Here is a 26,597-nt window from a genome sequence, read left to right as displayed (position 1 = left end):
TTCCACGATGAGTGATCAATTTGAAATAAAAGAGTGTTCCAAAATGAATGATCCATTCCTATTTCCAATGTATATATTTTCAATTTTACATTATTTTTATCATTCCCAATACATGATAAGTGTACTTTAGTAAACATATCATTCTCTCTCTTTTAATTATTCTTTTTTTTTTAATGTGTGTGAAATGGTCAACTGGATCACTCTTTGTGAGACGAAAGGAGTATCATGGAGCTCAATGATTGGATTATGTTGAACTTGAGGCAGAGCAGTAATTAGAGTAAGTATTGATCAGGAAGATGCTATAGTTTGTGGTAGTGGTGCAACACCTCCAGGATCATTACAAAAGACCATTTTGTCTGAGCAGCTATGTGCGAGTATGATGTTGCGCTAGATAATAGGTGGTTATGAATGGAGAGAGAACACCAACCTTAGTAGAATGGAAAGCTCCAAAGGATGAATGGGTCAAAGTAAATATCGATGGATCTAGTATTATGAGTAAATGAGCAGGATGTGGAGTATTATTCTAGACAATAATAGGGAGTGTAAAGGTGGCTTCTTAAAAAATGTGGGAAGGTGTAATGCGTTTCGAGCTGAGATATGGAAAGTCTTAAAAGGTTTAAGACTAACACGTAGTCTTGATTATAAGAAAGTTGAGCTATGTGGATTCGAAGCCAGTTGCTAAAGTCATACAATTGGGAACAATAAGATATAAAGAAGGTTATGATTTGATTCAACAAATTCTGAAATGCATGATGTTACTCGAGAAAGTTAAAGTGTTCCATTCGTATAGAGAAGCAAACATATGTGCGGATTTATGAGCAAAAGCTGATTTAAAAAATATGCAATCGAGAGTGTTCAGAGAAGATGTTCCGGATTTTCTCAAGAAGACTCTTCACAAATATGTTATTGAGACTGTTTTTCTATGGGGAGTAGTGTAGTTTTGTTTCTTTGGGCTTATGCCTTCATTGTAATAAAAAATAAAAATAAAAATAAAATAAAATAAATCACAATGAGTTTGAGATTTAATGGCTCATTTCCACCCAAGAATAACAAAAGCATTTCTTAACGCACCATATATGTTTCTATTGCAACACACGAATTTCTAAAAATGTTCACTGTTTTCAGAGATGCATCTCCGGATGCACCTCTTACATACTCAACAAATGTCATTCTGAGAGACGCTCTACAAGTTGGATTATTTTTATTTCAGAGATGCATCTCCGGAACATTTTAAGAAATACCTTATTTAATTACTAGTTTAGTAGAAATTTCGAAGATTCATCTTAGAAATTATGAATGAAATTTTGTAATTTTCTATCTCTTTTGTATGTAAAATATTTCCGGAGATGCATCTCCGAAAATATCTGATAAAATAAGTATCTGAACAATCACACAATCATTATTTCTATAATTGGTTTTCAACCAATCCTTCACCAAAAAACCCTATATTTTCAATCCATTTTTTCATTCAAAATCTTCATTCTTTTGGCTCATCACATCATAGGGAGCAACAAAAGATAAAATTTCAGGTAAAGATCCTTCATTGCAATTTCAAATTATCTCTTATCTCTCTTCACACTTACTTTTCATTTACCACATATCTCTCTCTCTCTCACATATTTCATCTGTTTTCGCCCATAAATCCTAAATTCGTCGCCACCCATTTCTCCACCCTATATACCACCGCCCCTTCCAACTTTTTCCTTATCTATATCTATTCCTATTTCTATTTTAATAACTAACTTTGTTTGCTTGTTTTTGCAGCCATAACTGAAGTTTGTTCATGATCCTTTTTTGATTTTGGTATCTAGCTTTGTTTGACGATTTTTATTTTCTTGCAACCATGTGTTTACTGGATATCAGTTTCCTAGATAGAGATGGCCATCTACACAATTTTATAGATCAGAAGTTTACTATATAACAAAAATTCAATTCATTCCACAAAGCTTCTCAATCGCTCGATTTCTCTTTCTGGTTAGGGCTTCCGAACTCGCTCTTCTCACTCAGTATTCTTCTCAAGTACTCTCTTAGCGTCCGAGTTTGATTTTCAATTCTGTCTTCAGCAGTAGCGTGTATATGTTGTTATGTTGTAATTGTTTTCATTAGACCCGAGCGTTAAACAAGCTGATAATGTCTCGTTCACCAGCTCTACACTTGGGTGCATGTTCAAACTCAATGACATCACCTCCCTCGAAGATATCAAATACGAAATTCATTATCTCTTACCTTACGAAGACAATTGAAAGATTGTGAAACTCGAGTATCGTTCACCGTTGATTGACAACAAAAGGAAGTTTGAGTTTAATAAATTTGAGCTAAAGACGCAAGCGGATGTAAGAGATATGTGGAATACGTTTTTCTGTTTCGAAACAAAAGTTCTGCTCGAGTTGGAAGCGACCATTTCAAAATCGATCGAAGATATTCTAAAGATATTGAAATGACCACCTGGATATCGAACTCATTTATGTAATCTAAATTTTATTTTATAAATCTTACTTTTAATTTGGAAAATTACATGTTTTTAGATGTTTTTGGATCTGATAGTGATGTTTATGTCTTACGAAAATATAATTACGGACAATTTTTTACGAAAATATAATTACGGAAATTTTTTCAGAGATACATCTCCGAAATAAAATAAACCAAACAATAGGACGTCACTCTGAATGATCTTACTTGAGTGTGTGTTGAGATGTGTCCGGAGATTCATCTCTGAAAACAATGGACATTTGTAGAAATTCACATGAAAACAATGGGCATTTGTAGAAATTCACATGATACAGTACCAATAAGTTGAAGTAATGTAAGAGGCTTTGGCACATGCCTAGAGTAATCTATCCACATTTCAATAACAACTGCAACACAAATTTCAATTCGTCCCTTTGTCATACCTCCAATATCACTTTGAATATGTAAAGGAAACGTTAAATTGACAATATATGTAATGTTTTAGAAATTTAGGGTGTGTCTGGAATGACATTTTCTTTAAATCAGGAACCTAAACTTTGATTTAGTTACACGCATGTGTGATAATTATCCAAAGAGAAACAGATCAACAACATATGATACACATCATATACTGTACTAAAACTTACTATCTATATAAACACACAATCTATAGTAGATCCCAAAGGACAGCCATATTCAGGACTGCACATGATAAGGGCCTATACAATCTGAAATACAACAACATGTTCAAAACAAGAGAAGACACAAAATGAAACAGCAAAGAAGAAAGATTGAAACTCTGTTTAGAGACTTGTCAATCTGCATCTCCTGCCTCCTCATTCTAGGACTGGTACTTCCATTGTGAGAGTAAGTAACCAAATTCGCATCAGACACACCAAAAACCCTTGTCAACACCATATCCCCAAACATACCAATCACAGTATTCACAAAACTAGCAGCACCACCATGATAAGGTAATCCATTGCCACCATAACCTTCATAAAGGTGAGGGATGTAATGCTGATGATAATGGATCGGCCGTGATTGTGTATGGAAATAATTCGGATGGAGCTGCTGCTGCTCCCCGTGATGCAAATTTGATGGCCGATTAGACGTTAACATAGCATTCAAGTTGTACGGAGGTGGTCGATGAGGTATAACCAAACCCACCTGAAGTTTATTCGACCCGGTTTCTGAATCTGATTTTCCACGACCGTAAAGAGGGACTAATGAAGTATGCGAGATGACAGCTTTACAAACAGGGCATGTAGGCTGCTTATCTGGTTCAACGGAAGAGTTTTGGACATTAAGCCATTTATATATACATGGCCAGCAATAGAGATGACCACAAAGTGTAACCACAAGATCATTTGCTGATTCCAAGCAAATATTACAATCAAAGCAACCATTTTCACCACTAGATATTGTTCTCTCTTCTTCTTCTTCTTCTGTAGTAGATTTACATTTTTGCTTTAGTGAGACTTTCACATTAGAACCAAAGCATGTAGATTCCATTGAATTTTCTACTACAGAAATATACCCTGTTATAGATTTTACAAATTTCAGAAAGCTGCAATTAGTTTTAGAAGTAGAATCGATAAGATCAGGTATTCAGATGACACAAGCTACAGCATTTATGATGATTCTATTGCAAATATAAAGAAGAAGAAAAACTAATGATATTGAAAAGTAAGTCCATATATCATATAAACAGATAATTTGCCATGTTGATTTCTTAAGATATGAAAACTTTTATGCATACATACAAGGTCTCTAAAATAATTTACAACATGGAATCTACACCATAGATCAAATTTCTATGGTTATGGATCATTTCCTAACAGAAGCAATAACCATATACCTAAGAATCATCATTGATCAACAAATAAAGTTGATGATTCCAAATGGAACCGATAAATTAAGAAAAAAAGTCAACACATATTTATTTTCACAATTATTCATCGTTAATTCTAGATTTAAAATCCAGGCTAATTCAGAGGAACCTTAATGAAAAACCAATGCATGCAAACAATTTTATGGAGGATCATCAAGAGAAATAAGACCCCAATAGGCATGTGAAAAATGGAATTTGATCGGAAAAGACATAAGATGAAATAAAATAAGCATACCTTTGGAAATAAAGAAATTAAGACGTTAGCTTAGCTTGAAAGGAAGAGAAAAGGAAAAAAGTAGAAAGGTGGGAGAGAATTGGATTGAGAAGAGCGCAATGGAGGAAAGTAAATTGAGGATGAAGAAGAAGAAGATTGTGTTGTTAAGGAAACGAACAGAGTGAAAATGGGTTGGTGCCACCACATGTATATATTTAATTAATTAGGTCGTTAAAAGAGTAAGGGAGTTTTAAAAAAAGTTTTATAATCTTTAAAAATTCAAAAACAAAAAACTTCTTCGATACATTTGTTTCTCAAAACTATTTCTAAAAATATTTTTAAAATTCAGTATTTTAAAATCTAAAAAACTGAAACTATCAAAATATATTTTGATTTTCAATTTTCAATTTTACTTTTCAATTTTCAATTAAGATAAATTGGAAAAAAAACATTATCTATTATTAATCCTCATTGTTAATGAAAATTAAAATTTTCACTCTCAATTATTCTCTCTCTAATTAATCATCATTAAGTGAATTGTATATTTTTATATATTAAATGAATTATATATATATATATATATATATATATATATATATATATATATATATATATATATATATATATATATATATATATATATATATATATATATATATATATATATATATATATATATATTCAAACCAACACTCAAATATAATTTTATACAATAAGTGAATTGTATTTTATCATTAATTATTAAAAATATTTTAATTACTTAAATATATATTAGCTGAATTTTTATATTTTCAAAAATTATATCACAATTATTTTCATTTAGTAAAACAGATTTTTTAAAATATAGATTATCAAACTAACTATATTCTATTTAAAAAAACAGTTTTTACAAACTATATTATCAAACATATTTTTTTACTTTTTAATTTTTAAAACAGTTTTCAAAAATTGAATTATCAAATGAATTCTTTTTATTTATTTTTTTCAAAAATAAATTTATAAAATAGATTTTATAAAACAGATTTTAAAAATTAAAATTGAGAATAGATTCCAAAGGCCCTAAGTATGTTATTTTTAATACTTTTGATTAACATATTTTTAGTTTTTATGTTTATCCCGTCTTAGAGGCAACGTATAACGCGTGCACCTTCTAGAACATCAATGTTTCCAAAACCAGCCGGGAGACAAACCGACAAAATCTATGAGTCATGGTTACATAGATTCAACTCATCTATACTACTCATAGAAAAGAACAAATAAATTTACATTGAAAAACTAGAACTCAACTTATGAATGGAATCATCATCCTTTGATAGTGCAAACCTTATAGTAGTAAGTATACAATGGTAAAAGAAAAATATATTTAAATAATTTCTTACTTTTTTCTAAAAACAATTTTAAGTATTTTATATTTTACCTACTTTGATACACTTTCATATACAACTCCTATGTCTCGAGTGGACACTCAAGATCAACTCATCTAGATCCAAGATCACACCCTCTCTAAAAAAAATCATGTTAAAACAACAATTAGTATAACAAAGCTTAAAGAAAGACGAAAATAAAAGATAATAGATAATGAACTCAATCAATAATAAATGTAGTTCAACAAATCATATTTTTCTTATAGATAATAAACTCAATCAATAATAAATGTAGTTCAACAAATGATATTTTTTTTATAGATTACGAAGCAATTATAATTTCTTTAAAGTCTGGTCAACAATTAAGGTGAATTAAAGTTATAGTATTACAAATATATATATATATATATATATATATATATATATATATATATATATATATATATATATATATATATATATATATATATATATATATATATATATATATATATATATATATATATATATATATATATATATATATATATATATATATATATATATATATATATATATATATATATATATATATATATATATATATATATATGATTAATTTACAATAATATTTCCGAAGTCCCACACCTCCAAATTGTCTACCCACAACAAACAGTTGAACCTAAGATTCGTTTAAAGTTTACACATAGTATGAGTCATATTCAATAATCTCCATCTTGACAAATATCAAACTCCTATAAAGATTTCATACAAGAAGATCATATCATGATAATTGGAAAAGTACATCTCTTGCTTAACAGTAAGAAACATATAGCAAGTCCAAACAACGTATGAACTTGTCACTGATACTATTTTGGTCAACATATCAATTGTATTATCTGAAGTATGAACATTTTCAAATAATATTTCTCCAGATGTAAGTAACTTTCTGATCTTATGAAACCTCACATCAATATGTTTGGTCTTGGAATGATAAACCCGATTGTTTGTCAAATACATGGCACTTTGACTATCACAATGCAACTGAATTCCACTTTGCTTAACACTCAATTCTTTCACCAATCTTTTAAGCCATGCCTATCACCATGTATTCTACTTCAATTGTCGACATGACCACTATGGATTGAATAGATAATTTTCAACAAATATGTCCTCCCTCTAAAGTAAATACATACCCTATTGTAAACCTCATATCATCCATATCACCAATAAAATCTTAATCAACACATCCTACAATTGAAGGATCACACTGTTCACTTCTAAACATGATACCATAACTTGTCATACCTTTCAAGTGCATGAAAACCCCTTTGACTAATTCCCAATGACACTCGCCTGGTTTCGACATAAACTTACAAGCCTGTGTTTTAGCTTATGCCAAATCTAGTCTAGTACATACAATATCATGCATTAAACAACCAAAAACACTAACATAAGGAACCTTTGACATATACATAACTTCTAATGATCTCTAGCCTAAACAAGCTTTTAGTATCGAGCTAAGCTTTAACCTAATATTGGTTTCACCACGAGGAACCAAGAACCTATGAGATTTTAGCATGAATTGCTCTCTAACCTAAACAAGAGACTTGATCACATAGATCCCAAACCTATGCTTTTTATGGTTTTAGCTTTGACCCCAAACAAATAGTCCTTGATTGGATAAAATATTCAACCAATGTATAAACAAAAGTTCCTTGGTGAACTTAAAAATTTGTTCTTCAAGAATTACAACTTCCTCACTTGCAAAAAGACTTTCTTGAAAAACATTTTGGCTAAATTCTTAGTGAGAGAAGTAAACAAAAGAAAAGTTTAGAGAGAGTGAGAAATGTGAAATGAAACATGATTCTAAATTATTTGAAATGAGGGAAGGGACCTCTATTTATAAGTTAGAGGTTGGCTCAAAAAGGAAATAGTTTTAAAGGCATTTTATGACTTGTCAACCGATTAACACCATATACCAATCGATTGGTTACCTGGATTTTAATCGGTTACCAGGTTAAAATGGAAATAAAAGCTATATAGTCATTGTACCTCATTAAGATGATGTCTTAATCGCTCGAGACTAATTTTTGAACTGAACCAATCGATTGGTTCAATGTGTCAATCGATTGACAAAGACAAAAATTTACCCAGAGCTATTCAGACAGCTTCTAACTCATCTGGCATGACTTCAACACATTTTTGAAAAAGGTTTCCTGAGAAAAAACTAGTTTAAAAATATTTTCGCGTGTGTGTGGTTTAGCCATGCACTTTTACAAGAATATCCTTTGCTATATACTCCAAATTGCCCATACCATTCATTTATTTATCTGACTTATAACTTCTTGGATTTATTTGCATGCATTTACCCCAATCACTCACTTTAGTAAAGATCATTCATCCATATGCATACAACCATTCATTTTCATCATTCATTTGCATATGGTCCATAATGCTTGGACTTTAACTATGTAATTCAACTGGATGTATCAACATTTGGATATGGGTGATTTGATCAAATGATTTATTGATTCTCCATATAGTACAAGATACTTGAATCATGCAAAAAGATGCTATTAATCTCCATAGATTAGGGCTTTTTTGATGTCTACTTTTGGAACAAACTACTATATTGCAATAGACTTTTTGGTCAAATTCAACTATGAAAGTTGACTTTTGATCTAATCCTTAGAATCCCCATTTCAAGATTGAACCATGGCTAATTTTGGTGTTCATATTATGGAAAAAGAAAGATAGAAGTCATTCATTACCATAATTGACTTTTAATCCACAAAGTCAACCATGGAAAGTTGACTCATGTTGAGCCAAGTCATTTTGATTTCATACTTATACATTTGGAACATTCCCAAGTGATGTATTGATACATGGAAATTCAAAATTCAAAGCATTGCTTTCAAATAGCAAAAAAAATGGAGGGAGAATACAAAGGAGCTTTGTTTCTTAAAATGCAAATCAATACTACATTGAAAATTCAACATTACATTCATATTGCCAAAATCCATTCAAATGTACCAAATTACAAGAAAAAACATTACAAAATTGATACGTGAAAAATCCAAGTTTTGACCCACAGTTGACCAAAAGTCAGTTGTTGACTTCTGCTCAAACAATTGACCAAAGCTTGACCATTGACCCTAAATATTGGACCATGACTTACAGTAACTTTCATCTCACTGTCTTCAACTCACTCCCATTGTATTTTTTAAAGGCCATCATTTTTCTTCATGATCAAGCAATCTCTAAAATCACGACTTCATGACCATTTAGCCAACCTACAAAACCATTTAACCTCAAAACAACTTTAGTACAACCAAGACAATTCATGCCACAATAAATCCAGGTTATGCATTTCATGAAGCATTTCAAAATAGTTCAGTGCAATTCCATACATACCAATGAAATGCAATTCAACCAATACAGCTAAATGAGCCCCACTCCATTCATTTTAAATGCAACACAAGTGCAACCATATACAAACACATACAATAATCACCCAAGTTCAAGAGAGGCTTCATTCATATGAGATATAAGATCAAATTGGATTGCGAACATAGACCAACTGCTTGAATAATAACAATGCAATTCAGGCCTTTCAAATACAACTCAAGAAAAGACCATAGCAAGGAATTAAGTTCACTATCATGCACATCCACATAAAAAAACATACATTCAGAACTCCATGCATTAAATTCCAACAATGCAGGAGAATATTAGGCAATGTTGTTTCATCCAAAGAGAAAGTCTAAGCATTTAAGTCCTAGCTATTTCAAATACATCCAAACCAACTCATAAATCAACACAAATACATGAAACAATCCCAAACGCATTACAAAATCATATCATGCTCATGACACATGTTCACATTTCAAATCTCAAACCCAATTCAATTCACATACATAACATTCAAACCTACATCAAGTTCCAAATTAAAATTCTACCATATCACATGTTCATATCTCTAAAATCCACTTCACATTCAAGACAAAGACAAATACAAAACCAAGCCATGCTCATAATTCATACTCATATCCTAATATCAAACCAACCATATCACAATTCCACAAATCTCACATGTTCAATCAAGTTACATTATAACAGTTCTTGATAGAGTTTTAAACCATAACTTCCCTCTAATAAACTAACAAAATTCTAAACCATCATAACTAATTCAAATTCCCTAACTACTTCTAAACCTCTTAAACAACCTCAAAAATCTCAAATTGCACTAACTTCCCAAGCCTAACAACCTACCTGAACTTGTTACATTCCATTTCCCTCTAACTCAACTCAAATTAACACGCATTTCCCTCACAATCCACTCAATTTTCCTCCTAAACTAACACACATATGCTTCAGTTTTTCCATTAATTTCAATGTAAAAGAAACACAATCTCTCTCTTTTTCAACTAACACAATTCATAACAAACTTTTGAATCATCCTAGCCCTTGTTAATTCATCCATCCCTAACTGCATTAACCAACTATCCCTCCAAATCTCACTCATCCCTAACTAACTCTAACCACAATTCCCTCAAAAAAATCCCTTTACCCCCACCTATAAAACCCCTCTAATTCTTTATCAATGGAACAATATTTGATCCTGACCAAAAATTTGTAGAATTATCTCTTCAATTCACCTCCCTCAACTCACCATCACTAAAGATCTCAACAAACCACACTAATCAGAGCCACTATTAGGGTCTGAGCAAGCGGATCTCAACCACTCATCCCCTTCAATCTCACCACTGATACTACTCTACAAAACTCTAATTCTTATAAGAATATCTACAATACATATTCCTAATCTACACAATAACATCACAACAACGTCACCAAAAAATTGAAAAAGAAGAAGAATCGAGAAGGAAGAAGAAGGAAGCAGAATATTAAGAATTAAAGAGAAAAAGGTTTCAAAAGGATTTATTACCTAGATTTATTTGCTTCTCAGGGTTTCTTGTTCATCAGCTTCTGCGTTTCAACACTTGACCGAAACAATCCTTTGTTGCGTTGGTAGGGTCTTCATCCTTCTTTTCACCAATTTCTTCATAGAGTCTTGCCCCTCTTATTACTATGACTCATTTCCCCATGACTATTGCTAGAATCAATAATCTAGTAGTGTTTAATTTGGGTTTTCCATGAAATTAGGGTTTACTTTAGGTTGAGATTTTGTGTATTTTATTAGGCGTTAGAGATAATGATGGTTGAGGTTGGAAAGAGGATGAGAAGAGGAAGAAGAGGGTGGTGGTTTCTTCGTGATTGGAGCTCCATCGTTGCTGGGGAAATTGCCAGCGTGGCTTAAGCGATTTCCGCCCGTGATATATATATATATATATATATATATATATATATATAGAGAGAGAGAGAGAGAGAGAAAGAGAGAAAGAAAGAAAGAGAAAGATGACGTTGAAGGTGAGACGTGAGAATGAAAACCTCTAATCTCATTTTTCTTCATTTTGAGTTTCAATTGGGCTTTGGCTTAACCCCGGTAAGCCTTTTACTTGCACGCCCCCTATAAATTCTATTCACCACACTTTTTTTGCTGAAACAAAAGACAAGAGCAATGGGCTTCTGATTGTTATCTCATAGCACATTACCATGGTCACACCCTCTGGTTCCAGTTTGCACCTCTCTACAAGGCCCATTAACTTACTTATTTTTCCCATCGTGTGTTCCTTTTATTTTTATTTAGGATATCTTTAAGAAATGAGTTGATTAAACTTTAGCCTAAATTTTTTTAGAGTAATGTTTGATTGAAATTTTTAGTTATTAAGTCATGTAGAAAAAATAGGGTTTTTTTATCTTATTTCTCTTTTGTGCTTTACCTCTAATTAATAAATTCATGACCCATAATTGATGACCATTGCCTATTATTGATTCATGAGTGCTTTCTTAGCCATAATTGACCTATACTATCCTTTACATGATCCCTTAGGATTTTATTCAATTAAGTGATTAAAAGTCACTTAATCATTTAATATGAACTAGATTGATATTATGTCACGGTACCATAAATGATTCCCTTAGGTCAAAATCTCTCATTCTAAAACCCGAAAAAATAGGTAAATAATTTATGATACCATAAATGTTTCCTTTCTACCACAATACAAACAACTCTTAAGGGAATCATTTATTTGCAAAATTAAATTCTAGTTTTACATGACATGATTAAAATGGGAAAAACAAGAAAGGGGGATTTGAATTGTTTTCACAGTAAATAAAAACTTTTGCAACACCACATACACGAAAGTAAAAACATACAACACAAGAAATTTATCCTGGTTCACTTGAAAATCAAAGCTACTCCAGTCCACCCGACCAAGGTGATTTCGCCTTTAATAAGGACTTAATCCAATGATCTTGAAAGATTACAACAATCGTCTAAGAGTTCAGCAATCTCTTAGCCCTCTCAAGTCTACAGACTTCAAAAGTCACTTGAGGAACCACAACAACTATAGAGAATTACAAGTGTGTGTTTAGTGCTTATAGACAAGCAGTATGAACATAATTAAGAACATATGATCAATGATCACACTATGCGCAACAACTCTTATGTGATTACTGAATTTTACAATAACAAGTATTTAGTATTTGGTTCAAGGTGTATTATAGAATTCTTGTGTAATTTCTTCGTATCTTGGTATGATGATTGTGAGGCCTTTATATAGATCTCGGAGATGATACCGTTGGAGAGAAAATTGATGGAGATATCTTGCCAATTATGGGGCTTAATGACATTAATTTTCTTGTCCTTTCCATAGCAGTCTTGAAGTGTAATCAATATTGTCCTTATATAGATTCATACCATACTTAGAATACTTCTTGATTAAGTTTCTGATTTTGATGAGTCAGATGATTTGTTGGGCGTGAATTAGAGTGAGCAGAGTTTAGAGTCGTTGAGCAGAGCTTGTATTTTTCAGATAGTTGTTTGATAAGTAGTCTTCGGTGTTAACTTAACTATTCTTCAGATAGAGTGTCTTCTGATGTAAAGTTTTCAGAGTCTTCAGATGTAGAGTCTTGAGAGTCTTCAAATGTACATTTTTCAGAGTCTTCAAATGTAAACTTCAATGACAAATTATGTGTAATTCTTTAGAAGAGTTCTTGTTCAGAGCTAGATATGATATCTTCATTTTTGGATCTTCTTTTCTGAACTTCGTTAGTTGTCAGATATTATTCTCATCAGATTTATTTTTCCTTAGAAACCTGCACTCTTAGAGAAATCTATTAGGGTACCAAATTGTTTCATTCTTTGTTATCATCAAAACTTAGAGATATATTGCAGAACCAAAATCTTGTTCTAACAATATGCTTGACTTGTCATTAAGGACTAGTTGTCATTATCAAAAGTTATTGTCCTTATTAGAGGCATGTCACCTAGAAGTAAACTACAAAATAAGGTTCCACAAGATCTTCTTAGAAGCACTTATGTTTTTCATGTCAAACTCCTTTTCAATACGATTTTCAGTTCATTTACATCATGTAAATGATTAGCAACATTTAAGATATCTTTTACGTACAATATAAGGAAAATAAAAGAGCCATCATTAAAACTTCTAACATAACCACAATAAGCATACTCAAATTTTCTATATCTAATATGAAGCATGTATGAATCAAAGCAGTTGTATTATTGCCATGGAGACTGCTTTAAACCATAAAAAGTCTTCTTTAGTTTCTAAACTAGTATGTCATTCCTAGTCTGGTTTAAATAAGCATATTTGTCTTTGGTTTAAATAATGCCCTAGCCTTTAGCTTGTGGTATTCTGATTTTGTTTGATGGCTTCTTCTAGCAGGTTGGTAGACTCACAACTATTTACCAATCTGGTTATGTCTCAGGGCTTATGTTGTAGCATTTAGTGTGGAAAACAAGTCCTTGGATACTCTGTCTTGCTTACATGCCAGTTGCAGTGGACTTACAACTTGGAATGCATTTGTCTTCTTTGGTGTCATGGCTAAACCAGGGTGGATCTTTTGTTGCTCAAGGCTTATGCTGGCTTATTGTTCATGCATTGGTTCTGCAGCAGGTGCTTGAGGGTGGCAAGTATGAGGATCATGGTGGTTTGGTTTTGTAAGGCCATTGCGCAATGATGCTTTAGCTGCAACTGGTACATTGCAGGTTGGTTTGTGATGCACTGTGAATTGGTGGTTTTGACATGTCATGACTGAGTTTGTGGTCATGTTGGTCTGTTTCTGTAGGATCCAAGCTGCAATCTTCATTCACTAGTCCTCAACAAGCGTTTCCATGGTTTTGTGTGGTACATGGTGTTAGATTGATGGTGTTGGTAGCAGGTCACAACTTACCTCATGGTGTAACCAGATTGATGTTCCTTGCTCTCTATGTTGCTCAATTCTGCAGCACATCTTGTTCATGTATTCAACCTTGGTCTATTTTTTCTCACTTTATCTTGGTCCTAAGCCCTATTAGATTAACTAGCTTTTGGCCTAATGCAGGTTGGTTCTTTTGCAGACAAACTGTTGGATGTGCTGGTTTTGGTTTACATTGTATGCATAGCTAATTCATACCATGTCTTGGCATGCTTCATGGATGAAAAAGGATGTACTTTCACAACAAGTTTTTGGTTTGGCCATTGACAGCACTTGTGATTTTAATTCAAGGCATGTTGGAAAAATTTCAAGGCTTGACTTTTATGTTGGTTGGGACTTCGGTCTGTGCAAGTTGGGCATTACATTAGGATGGAAGTGAATTGGCAAGACAAGAAACTCCAAATTTCTAAGGCATGACCAAGTTGGCATTAAAGTGAAGAAACCAAGCACAAATGGTTAAACCAAGGATAACATGGGCATGGAGAAAGGCATGAGGTTAAGGACCAGCCATTTAGTGATTAGGGATGACCAAAGACCTAGGGTTGACTTTGGTCAAGTTGACCAAAAAGTCAACTATTGACCAAAGTCAACAAATTTGCAAACATTCATTTTTTTGTGTTTTTCTTGTTAATGGACAATGGATTGATGATTAGGGTGAAAATTTAGGGCATTAGGGTCATGGGTTGACTTTGGTCAAAGTTGACCAAAAAGTCAACAGTGTTGACCAAAGTCAACAATTGGTCAAACATGTCAAATTTTGTATTTTCTAGTATAGAATCATATATAATGGTTTAAAATGACATGGAATGAATTGGAATGGTTTGAAAAGTGATTGAAATTAGTTTTACAATTGGTTTATTAATGAGTTGGATGTTTGACTTTTGAAAAGAAAATAACTTGACTGATGATGTTTATGAACAAAGCCCTGAAATGAGACCATAAGGTTAGGGTTTTGATATAGTATCCATGGGGCTTGAAATACAAGAAGTTTGGTTGTTCAGATGACCAGGACCAAAGATATATCCACAACCATATGAATAGAACCATTGACTTTGGACCAAGACCAATGCTCCAAGAAAGGTTAGGCCAAGCAAAATGACAAAGGGTGAAGATTGAAGGGTCATGAATGCACAATGGAGCCACCAAGTTCATATGATTCACCATCTTCTGATTAGGGCTTTGGAGACCAGGATAAGGCCTGGGGAAGCCCAATGAAGTCATGCCTTGAGGAATTAGGGCTTTGAAGGCCATAGATTGTCTGGGCACACCTTTGTTGAAACCAAAACTTCACCACCACCATTAGGGTTTCACATCCCCCATGCTGATGATATGAATAGATCATGCCTTTGGGCTTTGATATCCATACAAACCCTAGCTTTACAAGCCCAAGTTCCTTCTGAATCCATGAGGAATGATGCATGTGGATGAATTATGAATGTATGCAAGTGATCTCTAGTCATATGGTTGGATGGAAGGATTAGGAAAAAAGGGAGGGAAAATTTAGGGGAACAACAGCTGCCCCTATTTAATCTTCTTGGACCTGAATACAAGAATTGCGGAGGCTTTTCAGGTATTCAAGGTAGAAGAGGATTAAATACCTATGTGCCCGAAATTTACCGGAACAGGTGGCTGAAGTCCTATCACCGGTGTGGGGAAGATGCTTCATGTAGTGCATGATGTATGCTTATTTTTTATGATGCATGTTTTATTTCTTGTTTGTCATATGTAGGGATGAATCTTTATTGTGATGGGAACTCCGACTCGTCATCGAGAATTAGAACATGGTTGCCGAGAAGTTTAATGGGTGTCAATACTGCCATTACGGAATTCCTTGCCTGTTAAGGAAAACTGGAAGGCCAGAACTCCCATGGTGTCCTAGCTGATTGAATGTCGCAGGTATCCAAGTAACACCACTATTGAGTCATTGATCACCTATCAGGTTTATCGGGTTGCAATCGTAATGCAAAGTGTTTCTCTTTAGTGTAGCTTTTTATTATTCCCCGAAATTTTAAAGCATTATGTGAGTAAGACAAGCCAATTATTTTGCATACAAAACATAGAATTACATGTTTGATGGAATAACTGAATTTTATTGATATAGAATATGTACATATGGTGAGTACAAGGATGCAGACACCCTTAATGAGGATGTTGCGAAAACTGAGAAAAATTAATTGAAATGGCAATGGGAAACATTTTTGTATATTTTTCTCCATTGATTACAACATTGACCTTAGTCTACCATATAATCTGAATCCCAAGACCTTGCTTCGGTTGACGGTGATTGAATCGGTCCTTGACCCTCTGATATCTAGCATGTAGCGTATGGGCTCAAGGATCATAGTCAATGTCTTTATCCCTAACGTTTTCCTGGATATTTCAATTCTTTTTGTCCACCGGGATGCTCCTTTTTGCCTAAGCCTCCCTTTCGGGTTTTCGGCTTAGCGAGCTTCATATGTGTTCCCTAACTTTTGCCTGGACAAATCATTTTTTGGTCCATCGGGATAGCCATTTTTGCCTAGATTCACCTTGTGGAGGTTAATCTAGCGGGCTTTCATCATTTCTTTTTTAGGCATAATATTTTTTGACTATGTCTGCATTCACTAGCGAAGGCAAATCTTCCCCATCCATTATTGTGAGGATTAGAGACCCACCTGAGAAGGCCTTTTGACGATGAAAGGTTCCTCATAGTTGGGAGTCCATTTGCCTCACGGGTCTGAGTGAATGGCAGAATACCTCTTGAGCACGAGGTCTCCAACGTGGTACGCACGAGGAAGAACCTTCTTGTCAAAAGCTCGTTTGAGACGTATTTGGTATACTTGACCATGACAGACGACCGTCAAACGCTTCTCTTCAATCAGATTCAGCTGGTCATACCGAGATTGAACCCATTTAGCTTCATCAAGATCAGCTTCCATGATGACCCTGAGTGAAGGAATCTCGACTTCGATCGGTAGGACAACCTCCATTCCATAAACCAGAGAGTATGAAGTTGACCTAGTGGATGTGCGGACTGAGGTTCTGTAACCATGTAGAGCAAAGGGTAGCATCTCATGCCAGTCCTTGTATGTCTTGACCATCTTCTGGACGATTCTTTTAATATTCTTGTTAGCTGCTTCTACGGTGCCGTTCATCTTGGGCCGGTATGGTGAAGAGTTGTGGTGCTCGATCTTAAATTCTTCGCACTACTCCCTCATCATAGTGTTGTTGAGGTTACTGGCGTTATCAGTGATGATCTTGCTAGGTATTCCATAGCGGAAAATTATCTCTTTCTTGATAAACCGGGTAACCACTTGTCGAGTGACATTAGCATATGAAGCAACTTCAACCCATTTCGTGAAGTAATCAATAACGACTAGGATGAATCGATGTCCATTAGAAGATTTGGGCTATATCATCCCAATCATATCGATGCCCCACATAGAAAAGGGCCATGGAGAAGTTAGGACATTCAATGGAGTTGGTGGCACGAAGATCTTATCACCATATATCTGGCACTTATGGCACCTTTTCACAAAGTTGTAGCAATCGACCTCCATTGTCGTCCAATAATAACCAGCCCGGAGGATCTTCTTGGCCATAACAGGACCCTTCGCATGTACATCCTCGCAGCCTTCGTGTATGGACTTTATGATTGTACTAGCTTCGTGTCTATCCACGCATCTGAGCAGTACGGAATCATAATTCCTCTTGTATAGTACATCACCGTTTAGGAAGAACTTGGAAGAGAGTCTCCTCAGAGCTTTCTTATCGATAAGGGATATACCCTCGGGGTATTGCTGTTTCTCCAGAAATGTTTTGATGTCATAGAACCAAGGCTTATCGTCAGGATTGGCCTCAATTGCTAGAAAATGTGTTGGCTCATCTAAGTGGTCAATCTGGATGGATGGTGCTTCATTCTTCCATTTGACTTTGAACATAGATGCCAGCGTGGCTAGAGCATCGGCTAACTGATTTTCTTCCCTAGAAATATGGTGAAAGGATATTTCATCAAAATAGGGTATCGGTTTTCTGATATGCTCTTTGTAGGGTATCAACTTGCTATCCCGAGTCTCCCAATCGCCTTTCACCTGACTGATTACCAGAGCTGAATCACCGAATACCTCAAGAATCTTGATTCTCAAATCGATTGCCGCCTCTAAACCGTAGATACATGCTTCATATTCTGCCATGTTGTTAGTGCAGTCAAAACATAATCTAGTGGTAAAGGGCAGGTGGAAACCAGTTGGAGAAGTGATAATAACACCTATACCATGGCCTCGAGCATTGGAAGCACCGTCGAACACGAGCGTCCATCGCGATCCTGGTTTGGGGCCTTCCTCATGGCTTACCTCGAAGCCTGGCATAGTGAAGTCTCTGATAAACATGATGTCTTTATCTGGAAAGTCAAACCTCAACGGTTGGTAACCTTCAACAGGCAGGTGAGCGAGATAGTCAGACATAACACTCCCTTTTATTGCTTTTTGGGTCACATATTGTATATCGTACTCGGTTAACAACATTTTCCACCGGGCGATTCTACCAGTAACAGCAGGATTTTCGAATATATACTTTATCGGATCCATCTTGGATATCAATAAAGTAGTGTGACAAATCATATATTGTCTCAGGCGTCGAGCATCCCAAGTCAAAGCACAACACGTCTTCTCTAAAAGTGAGTATCGGGTCTCACATTCAGTGAATTTCTTGCTGAGATAGTAAATAGCATGTTCTTTCTTGCTTGTGTCGTCGTGGTGACCCAAAATGCAACCCATGGATTCATCAAGTACTGTGAGGTACATAATAAGTGGCCTACCAGCAACTGGTGGTACCAAGATTGGCGGTTCTTGCAAGTACGTCTTTATTTTATCGAATGCCGCTTGGCAATCATTATTCCATATAATCGATTGGTTCTTTCTCAAGAATTTGAATATCGGTTCGCAGGTAGCCGTCAGGTGAGATATGAATCTAGAGATGTAATTAAGTCGCCCAAGGAAGCCTCGAACTTCTTTTTCTGTTCGGAGAGCTGGCATTTCTTGGATGGCTTGAACTTTGTCGGGATCAACCTCGATACCCTTTTGACTGACTATGAAACCCAAGAGTTTACTGGATCGGACCCCAAAAGTACATTTAGCCGGATTCAGGCGCAGTTTAAACTTTCAGAGTCTGACAAACAACTTTCTCAAGTTTACCAGATGATCTTCCTCAGTTCTGGATTTGGCAGTCATGTCGTCCACATAAACCTCAATCTCTTCATGAATCATGTCGTGAAAGAGTGTTACCATGGCGCGCTGATATGTTGCCCATGCGTTCTTCAAGCCGAATGGCATGACTTTGTAGCAGTAAGTTCCCCAAGGTGTGATTAAAGTTGTCTTCTCTATATCGTATGGTGATATCTTTATCTGATTGTACCCAGAGAACCCATCCATGAAAGAAAAGACGGAGAATTGAGTTGTGTTGTCGACCATCAGATCAATATGAGGCAAAGGGAAGTCATCCTTTGGGATGGCTCTATTGAGGTCTCGATAGTCTACACACATTCTGACTTTACCATCCTTCTATGAAACTGGAATGATATTAGCAACCCACTGCGGATATTCAGAAATGGATAAGAAGCCAACATCTAGATGCTTCTTAACCTCTTCCTTGATCTTGAGTGACATATCGGGTCTGGTCCTTCTGAGCCTCTGCTTGATTGGAGGATATTCAGGCTTGAGTGGTAAGTGATGTTCAACAATGTTGGTGTCTAACCCTGGCATATCTTGATATGACCAAGCGAAAACGTCAACATACTCATGCAACAATTCTACCAACTCGGAGTGTACATGCTCGGCAAGAGATGCCCCAACTTTTACCTCTTTTTTGTCAGTTTTAGAACCCAAGTTAATGACATCCACTGGTTATTTGTATGACTGAATCTCTTTCTCTTCGTGCTCAAGGAGCCGTGCTAGTTCAGCTGGTAATTCACAATCTTCCTCATTATCATCTTCAGCTTGGTTGATTGGAAGTTCAGATTCATAGTTGATTTTAGCCGTGTCGTAATCAGTGGTTTTATTTGTTGTTTTTTCCGAGTACACCATAGGAATCACGGTGGCCGTCCAATTGGGAAGCTTGAATCATGGAGGACATCTGAGAACAAGGTTGGGTTCCCCCGGCTTGTTTCCACTAGACTCTCCAATGACTGCCACGGTATGCTCACTTTGATAGTCGACACTGCTGAACTTCACCGGGTTGAATTGCTTTTTCTTCGGACTCACCTTGCATGTTGTCGGGTCATAACCGATACCATACCCGTCACGCTTTTCTGCCACATTGGCGATCTCACCCCAACCGGGAAGCGGGCCTTTTTTCAATGTCTGCTTGTCACTCTTTGCTGAGGATAGGATGGTAGCGGATGATTGATTGTTGTTAGCTGTGGCGGAACTGACATCTTCAAATTCTAGATAGTGGAGTAGAACCTCAAAGATCCCCTCATCTGTTTCAACATATCTGAAAGAGGAGAGTTCACTGACCAACAAATCTTCTTCCCCACACACAATTACCAGTTTGTCGTCTATCGAGTATTTCAGTTTCTGGTGCAATGTAGAAGTGACTGCCCCAGCGGCATGAATCCATGGTCTACCCAATAGACAACTATATGCTGGGTTGATGTCCATGACTTGGAATGTGATGTCAAACTGGTGGGGTCCAACACAAATAGGCAAATCGACCTCCCCAATTACATGCCTTCGGGAACCGTTGAAAGCTCTAACGATTAATGCACTGGTCCTCATCTCGGGCCCCTTAAACTGTAACTGGCTTAACGTAGACTTTGGCAGTACGTTAAGCGAAGATCCAATATCAACAAGGACTCAGGATAAGAGAGAGTCAGTACATGTGACTGAAATATGTAGTGCCTTGTTGTGGGCCTTTCCCTCAGGAGCTAGCTCTGCTTCATTAAATCCCAAATACCTACTAGCGGTGATATTGGCAACCACGTCGTCAAATTGATCGACTGTGATATCTTGCATCACATGAGCGGTATTTAGAACTTTCAGCAGTGCTTTGCGGTGAGCCTCAGAACTCAAAAGGAAAGACAAAATTGATATTTTGGAGGGTGTTTGGTTCAACTGGTCAATAATCTTGAAGTCACTCTTCTTGATCAGTTTGAGGAATTCCTGACTTTCCTCAAAGGTGATACTCTTCTTGTGATCTTCAAACTGTTCTTTCTCAACCATCGGCTCTTTACCCTTGGATGCTTCGGCCTTGACAGCGTTATTGTTTTCAATAACCTTCGTCAACACCGGAGCAGTTGTCACGATCGTAGTGGCCGATACAGATGCCCCTGCCTGCGGAGTCGGAGCAGGAATAACCTTCTCCTTAGGAGGGACAACTATGGGTGCTGGAGACACCCTAGGAGTGTATTTAGGAGAAAATACACGGCCACTTCGAGTCATGCCTCCCGTTCCAGCAATGTTGACGATTTCTGTCAGGAATGCAGATTTCTTTTCCTCCCAAATACTTTGCGGTCTCATAATTCCAAGGCACTGCCTTAGTATTCTGATACGGTAACAGAGTTGGAACACGGAAATGAATCGGCTGAATCCTCCTGGGGGGAGCTTCAACTTTCTTTTTCCTGTATACTATTGTTATTGGTTCAATTACTGCCACCTCTTATGCTGCTCGAGATTTGGAGAAATGTATTAACCCTTGATTCATCAGTTCTTGCACACATCCTTTCAAATGCTCGCAATTATCTGGATCGAACTCGCATACTGTGCAATCATCATGTACCCTTTCTAGAAACCCAAACTATTCAAGCTTCTGTAACACAACATACATCGAAGTCTTTACCTCTTCAACCTTCAATATAACTTTGGTACTTTTCTCTTCAATCACGGCGTTGACCGACGCGCCACTCTGATTCGGCAAGGGATTTGTCTTTACATTTGGTTTTTCTTCGGAGAAGGTCAGGATGTCTTGATTGATTAAGTCTTGAATTTTGTATTTAAGTGCCCAATAATTTTCTGTAGAATGCCCTATGAATCCAGCATGATGCACGCATGAAGCATTAGGATCGTGCTTGGCGTGGAATGGAGGAGTGGGCGCGGGCAATTCTTTTGGTACGATTACCCCTACATGAATTAGATAGGGTACTAACTCGGAGTACGACACCGGAATCTTGTCAACTTGGGGTCGGTTCCCAAAACTGTTTCTATTGCTCTGACATCGATTTTGTCCTCTGTTATCACGGTTATATTGTTGATTTGGATTTTTTTGAACGGGTGTTGGTTGTTGATTGCCTTTCTGCGGTTGATACTGGAAAGGCAGTTTCTGGTATTGAGCCGCGGTGATGTACGTATACAGGTAATACGGCATAGGGGCCATCGAAAATTGATATCGGGGGCGAGCCTTCGCCAGTACAACGTTTGCTTCCCCCTCCTTCTTTTTAGCGAAGCCCCCATGCGGCCTCTTGTTGGCTGTCTATTGTGCGGTCTTATATGTTATTTTCCCTGATTTCAACCCACTCTCAACATGTTCCCCGATGGTCACTATGTCAGAAAAATTTGTCGATGAACTGCCAGTCATCTTTTAAAAAAATAGCCCTTGCAGCTTACCCATGAAGATGTCCACTAATTCGTTGTCAGATAATGCTGACCGAACCCTAGCCGCCATTTCGCGCCAACGTTGAGCATATTCCTTGAAGGTTTCATTAGATCTTTGCGACTAATTCTATAATTGAAGCCTTGTCAGAGCCATGTCAAGGTTGTACTTATATTGTTTCAAGAATGCCTTGGAGAGGTCCCTCCACGATCGGATCTTTGAACGCTCCAGACTCATATACCAATCCAAGGAGGCCCCAACCAGACTATCTTGGAAGCAATGGATCAAGAGGTTGTCATTATCAATGTGTGAAGCCATTTTCCTACAGTACATGGTGAGGTGACTGCGGGGACAACTGAGGCCCTTGTATTTGGGAAGGTCATGCACCTTGAATTTCTAAGGTAACACCACATTCGGGAGCAAGTAGAGGTCTCGAGCATCTATGCCAAAGGAAGAGAAACCCTCAATGGTCCTTATTTTGTCGTCCAAGAGCTGGTAATCCGCAGGTCTGGCTGGATCAACAACGGGAGGAGCAACCTGACTGGCCGATCGAGAAGCTTCTGGAGCGATCGGTGCAGGAATGTTCGGGGTGAACCATATCTGAGGCGGGTAGGAGAAACCCGGTGGCACAGTCTGAGTAGCATGAGCAGGCTGAAGATATTGCATTCTAGGCTGAGCATTGGGGGCCTGAGGTGCCCCTGTCTGCACGTACTGGGATGCAGGGTATGTCAACACGGGCACGAAGGTTGCCCCAGGGTAACCAAAGGGAAAAGCCGGGACCTGACTGGTGCTCGCAGCTTGAGCAGTCTGATTAGGAAGCTGGAAGTGGAGGCGCAGGCCTCAGTAGTCCTCTTCATCATGGGGGAGCTTGTCAGGAGCCTGACCTTGGTTGTTATCCAGATTAGCAACATCGACCAGAGTAGTTTGGAGAGTGGGGAGAACCCACAGGAAACCAACATTTCCAGCAGCAGCAATGGCAGCAAGAGTCGGGTGAGGGAAGAAAGCTCCCCCACTAGAAAGACTGCCAACTAGGTGTGGGGGAATTCCCCACGGGTAGGCAGTAGTAAGCCTAGCAGAATCCATGGGGACCGTCTGACGGCTCCCAGGGTTGGGCACAACAGTTTCCGCCTGAGTGTCGACGGTAGTGCCAGCAGTAGCATCAGGAATGGTCACCCTAGCAGCACGGGTGACGTTGGCAGTAGCAGAGGCAGGGTTCCTCTGAGACTGGAGAATCCCGAGAATAGTCTCCATGTTCCCCCTGAACAGTTCATCTCACCTTACACCTGGACGAGGGATTCATGAACGACAACATTGTCAGCTTCGTATTCGGCCATGATTTTTGACTTGTTGGAGCATGTGTAGTACTGATGACGAGTCGTCGTTGTTGCTGCGGCAAAACGGACAGTGTAAGCATTTTGTTTTCTGGCGGCTTTATGCTATGAATGTAATAAATACATGTTAACAAGTGAAAAAATATTATTTCTAGGGTGCCAGTATGCCAGTGTGCATACATAGTCATACAACGAGCAGGGATATGACACCAAAAGCATTTCAACAAAATCTCTTTTATTTATTTGAAAGACAAATAGTACAAACTATTACAACTTGAGGTCATTTTGATGCACTAGCATGGAAATCAGACTTGATCCTTTCCTTGACAACCCTACATACAGAAACGAAATGGAAAACAGCCATCGGGCTGTTGTGAGGAAACATGTTAGCATATGATCTTTTCAACAACCCAGGAAGGTCCTCGAGCGACTGGCTAGCAAATTCGGTCAAGCGGGCATGTCTGTCGGTCCAATACTGAGCATCCTTGATGAGGTTGTGTAGCAAATAAAGACTCGGTCCGCTCAAGATATCCTGCACAAATTCTTCTTTCTGGTCCAGGAGAACTTGCAAGTGACGGCTCTGAATCTCCCATTGGGTAGCTTCCTCTTGCAGCTGGTTCCTTTCTTCCAAGTTCCGATGGGCCTGGCGATTCAAAGATCGTATCTCTTTAAACCTTTTGTCGATGTCACTCTGGAGTTGTGCGAGGTTTGCTTCCAGCTTCTTGGCGCAGACTTGCTCGTCCTTCAACTCCTTCTGAGATTTCTCCAATAGGTCTTGTAGAGATTTTATTTGGCCTTGGTAGTCAATCTCTCGCTTGTAGGCTCGATACTGGGCTTCGGCTAACTCTTTCTTCTTGTTTGCAATGGTCTCAAAAGACCATTTCAGAGTGTCACCCACTTTTCTCCTTTTGTTTTGCTCAATATGGATATCAATATCTGCTTTGTTGAACCTTTCCCTCTTCTGACTGAGACTGGCCTTCGGGGTGTTCTTTTCTAAGGTGACTTTTATCAGGCTGGAACGGAGACCGGCATTCTCTTTTTCCAACTTCTTGATAACTTCTTTAAGGAGATCCACTTCAGGAGTGACAGTGGCAGGTGGCTTAGGGGTTTTGATACACATGGAAGGTTCCCACGGGTATGGCAGTTTGATAACCTTGGCCCTTGACTTCACCTAATCAGCATAGGAAGTAGTCACAATACACAGTTGTTTGCCTAGCGCTTTCTTTCCCACTCGCTGTATTTTGCCCCATGCTCTGCACACTTTCTTCATCAGCTCTGGACTCTCAACCCCTTCAGCTAACAACAGTTCTTCCAAAACATACGGTCTTCGGGCTTCTCTTTGAGCGGATATCCCAACTGACGTAATGAGAGAACGGGATTATAGTTGATCAAACCCCCTTTTGTACTGACGAGAGGAACATTCGGGAACTCTCCATATCGAAATATTAACTCCACTCATAAGAAATCGAGACTAAACCAGACGGCGTCCTCAGCATCTAATGACATCAACCTTTGTGACCATTTCAGATCGCCCACATTATCAACAAACGACCCTTTCTTCGGGAGGTGGGATACAATCCATTTCTGAAGCAAAGGAATACAACAATTTATGGTTCCCTCTTTCTTCATATTCCTCCAATGGAAGGAGAAGAATACATCAGCTAGTAAGGTGGGAACCGGGTTCTGGGAGATGAATATGCTGATGGCGGTCTTGTCAACGAAGCCTTCAACATTCGGGAATAACACCAATCCATAGATGAGTAATGCAAAGCTGGCGTAAAATGCATCCCAACTTCCACTATTAGCAAACATAGTGGCGTTCTCGAATAGGAATTTGGACGGTAGGCCTTGCGTGTTACCCTTGATTCGGGGAGTGGACTCAACTAGATCCTTCTTCTTGCATAAGGCTTGAGCTATATCTGCGGAATCTGGGAAGTCCTCTTCAATCATGTAGGGAATTTGGTTTTTGACTGGCAACTGTAGTAGATGGGTGAACTCCTCTAGTGTGGGAGCTAGGAGAAAGTCCTAGAACGTGAAGCAGTGTAGAGTGGGGTCATAAAACTGTGCGAACGTGAACATCAACCCTGAATCCTCCTTGGTAGACAAAACCCCCAACAGGTTGCCATAGGCTTGCTTGAAGGCTACTCGGTAATCTTTAGTAAGGCACTCGCTGAGCTTTCTCAACTCATCGTCCTTGGAGTCTCTCAATTTGTACTGATAGGTTTTTCTTCGGTCGGTCTTATCCATGGCTGCACTGACAATAGCAACTGGCACGGTAGGTCCCTGAAAAATGCAAATGTAAAATGTAATGGTTAATGTAATGATGTAATGATGTTATGCGATACAATGATGGCAGGGTATCATATAGTCAGAATTCTGGCATGCTCTGGATAAACTGCATAATCTGTTTGTTGCAGGTTCAAAGGTTTGGAGTATACGCAAGAACACGGGTATGAAGA

At 37.4% G+C, this 26,597-nt stretch overlaps 2 protein-coding genes and 1 long non-coding RNA gene across 3 annotated transcripts; all 3 read right to left on the bottom strand.

Annotated features, from left to right (window-relative positions):
• Window positions 1-2,942: 2,942 nt before the first annotated feature.
• On the bottom strand, window positions 2,943-4,778 carry LOC127075443 (E3 ubiquitin-protein ligase RMA3). Its single transcript, XM_051016902.1, has 2 exons — window positions 4,578-4,778; window positions 2,943-3,989 (listed from the first exon to the last, which is right to left on the bottom strand). The coding sequence occupies exon 2, from the start codon at window positions 3,961-3,963 to the stop codon at window positions 3,196-3,198; it is 768 nt and encodes a 255-aa protein (XP_050872859.1). The 5' UTR covers window positions 3,964-3,989; window positions 4,578-4,778; the 3' UTR covers window positions 2,943-3,195.
• A 4,055-nt stretch (window positions 4,779-8,833) lies between these two features.
• On the bottom strand, window positions 8,834-11,346 carry LOC127075442 (uncharacterized). The gene is made up of 2 exons (XR_007786449.1): window positions 10,851-11,346; window positions 8,834-9,195 (listed from the first exon to the last, which is right to left on the bottom strand). It is a non-coding gene; the product is annotated as an uncharacterized LOC127075442 (long non-coding RNA).
• A 5,132-nt stretch (window positions 11,347-16,478) lies between these two features.
• On the bottom strand, window positions 16,479-18,810 carry LOC127137394 (uncharacterized). The gene is made up of 2 exons (XM_051063861.1): window positions 17,920-18,810; window positions 16,479-16,556 (listed from the first exon to the last, which is right to left on the bottom strand). Exons 1-2 carry the CDS (start codon window positions 18,808-18,810, stop codon window positions 16,479-16,481), a joined length of 969 nt encoding a protein of 322 aa, XP_050919818.1.
• Between the last annotated feature and the right edge of the window lie 7,787 nt (window positions 18,811-26,597).

The sequence above is a fragment of the Lathyrus oleraceus genome, chromosome 4, assembly GCF_024323335.1.
Source record: "Lathyrus oleraceus cultivar Zhongwan6 chromosome 4, CAAS_Psat_ZW6_1.0, whole genome shotgun sequence".
NCBI classification, from domain to species: Eukaryota; Viridiplantae; Streptophyta; class Magnoliopsida; order Fabales; family Fabaceae; genus Lathyrus; species Lathyrus oleraceus.
Note: the sequence above shows the minus strand (reverse complement) of the source record. Positions and strands in the feature narration are given on the sequence as shown.

Excerpts from the sequence above, each read along its gene's own strand:
- LOC127075443 (XM_051016902.1), bottom strand. The coding sequence starts at position 3,963 with ATGGAATCTACATGCTTTGGTTCTAATGTGAAAGTCTCACTAAAGCAA.
- LOC127137394 (XM_051063861.1), bottom strand. The coding sequence starts at position 18,810 with ATGGATCCGATAAAGTATATATTCGAAAATCCTGCTGTTACTGGTAGA. Across the intron at positions 16,557-17,919 it reads ACAAGAGGAATTATGATTCC|ATATCAGAGGGTCAAGGACC; the intron begins GTACTGCTCAGA and ends GCTACATGCTAG.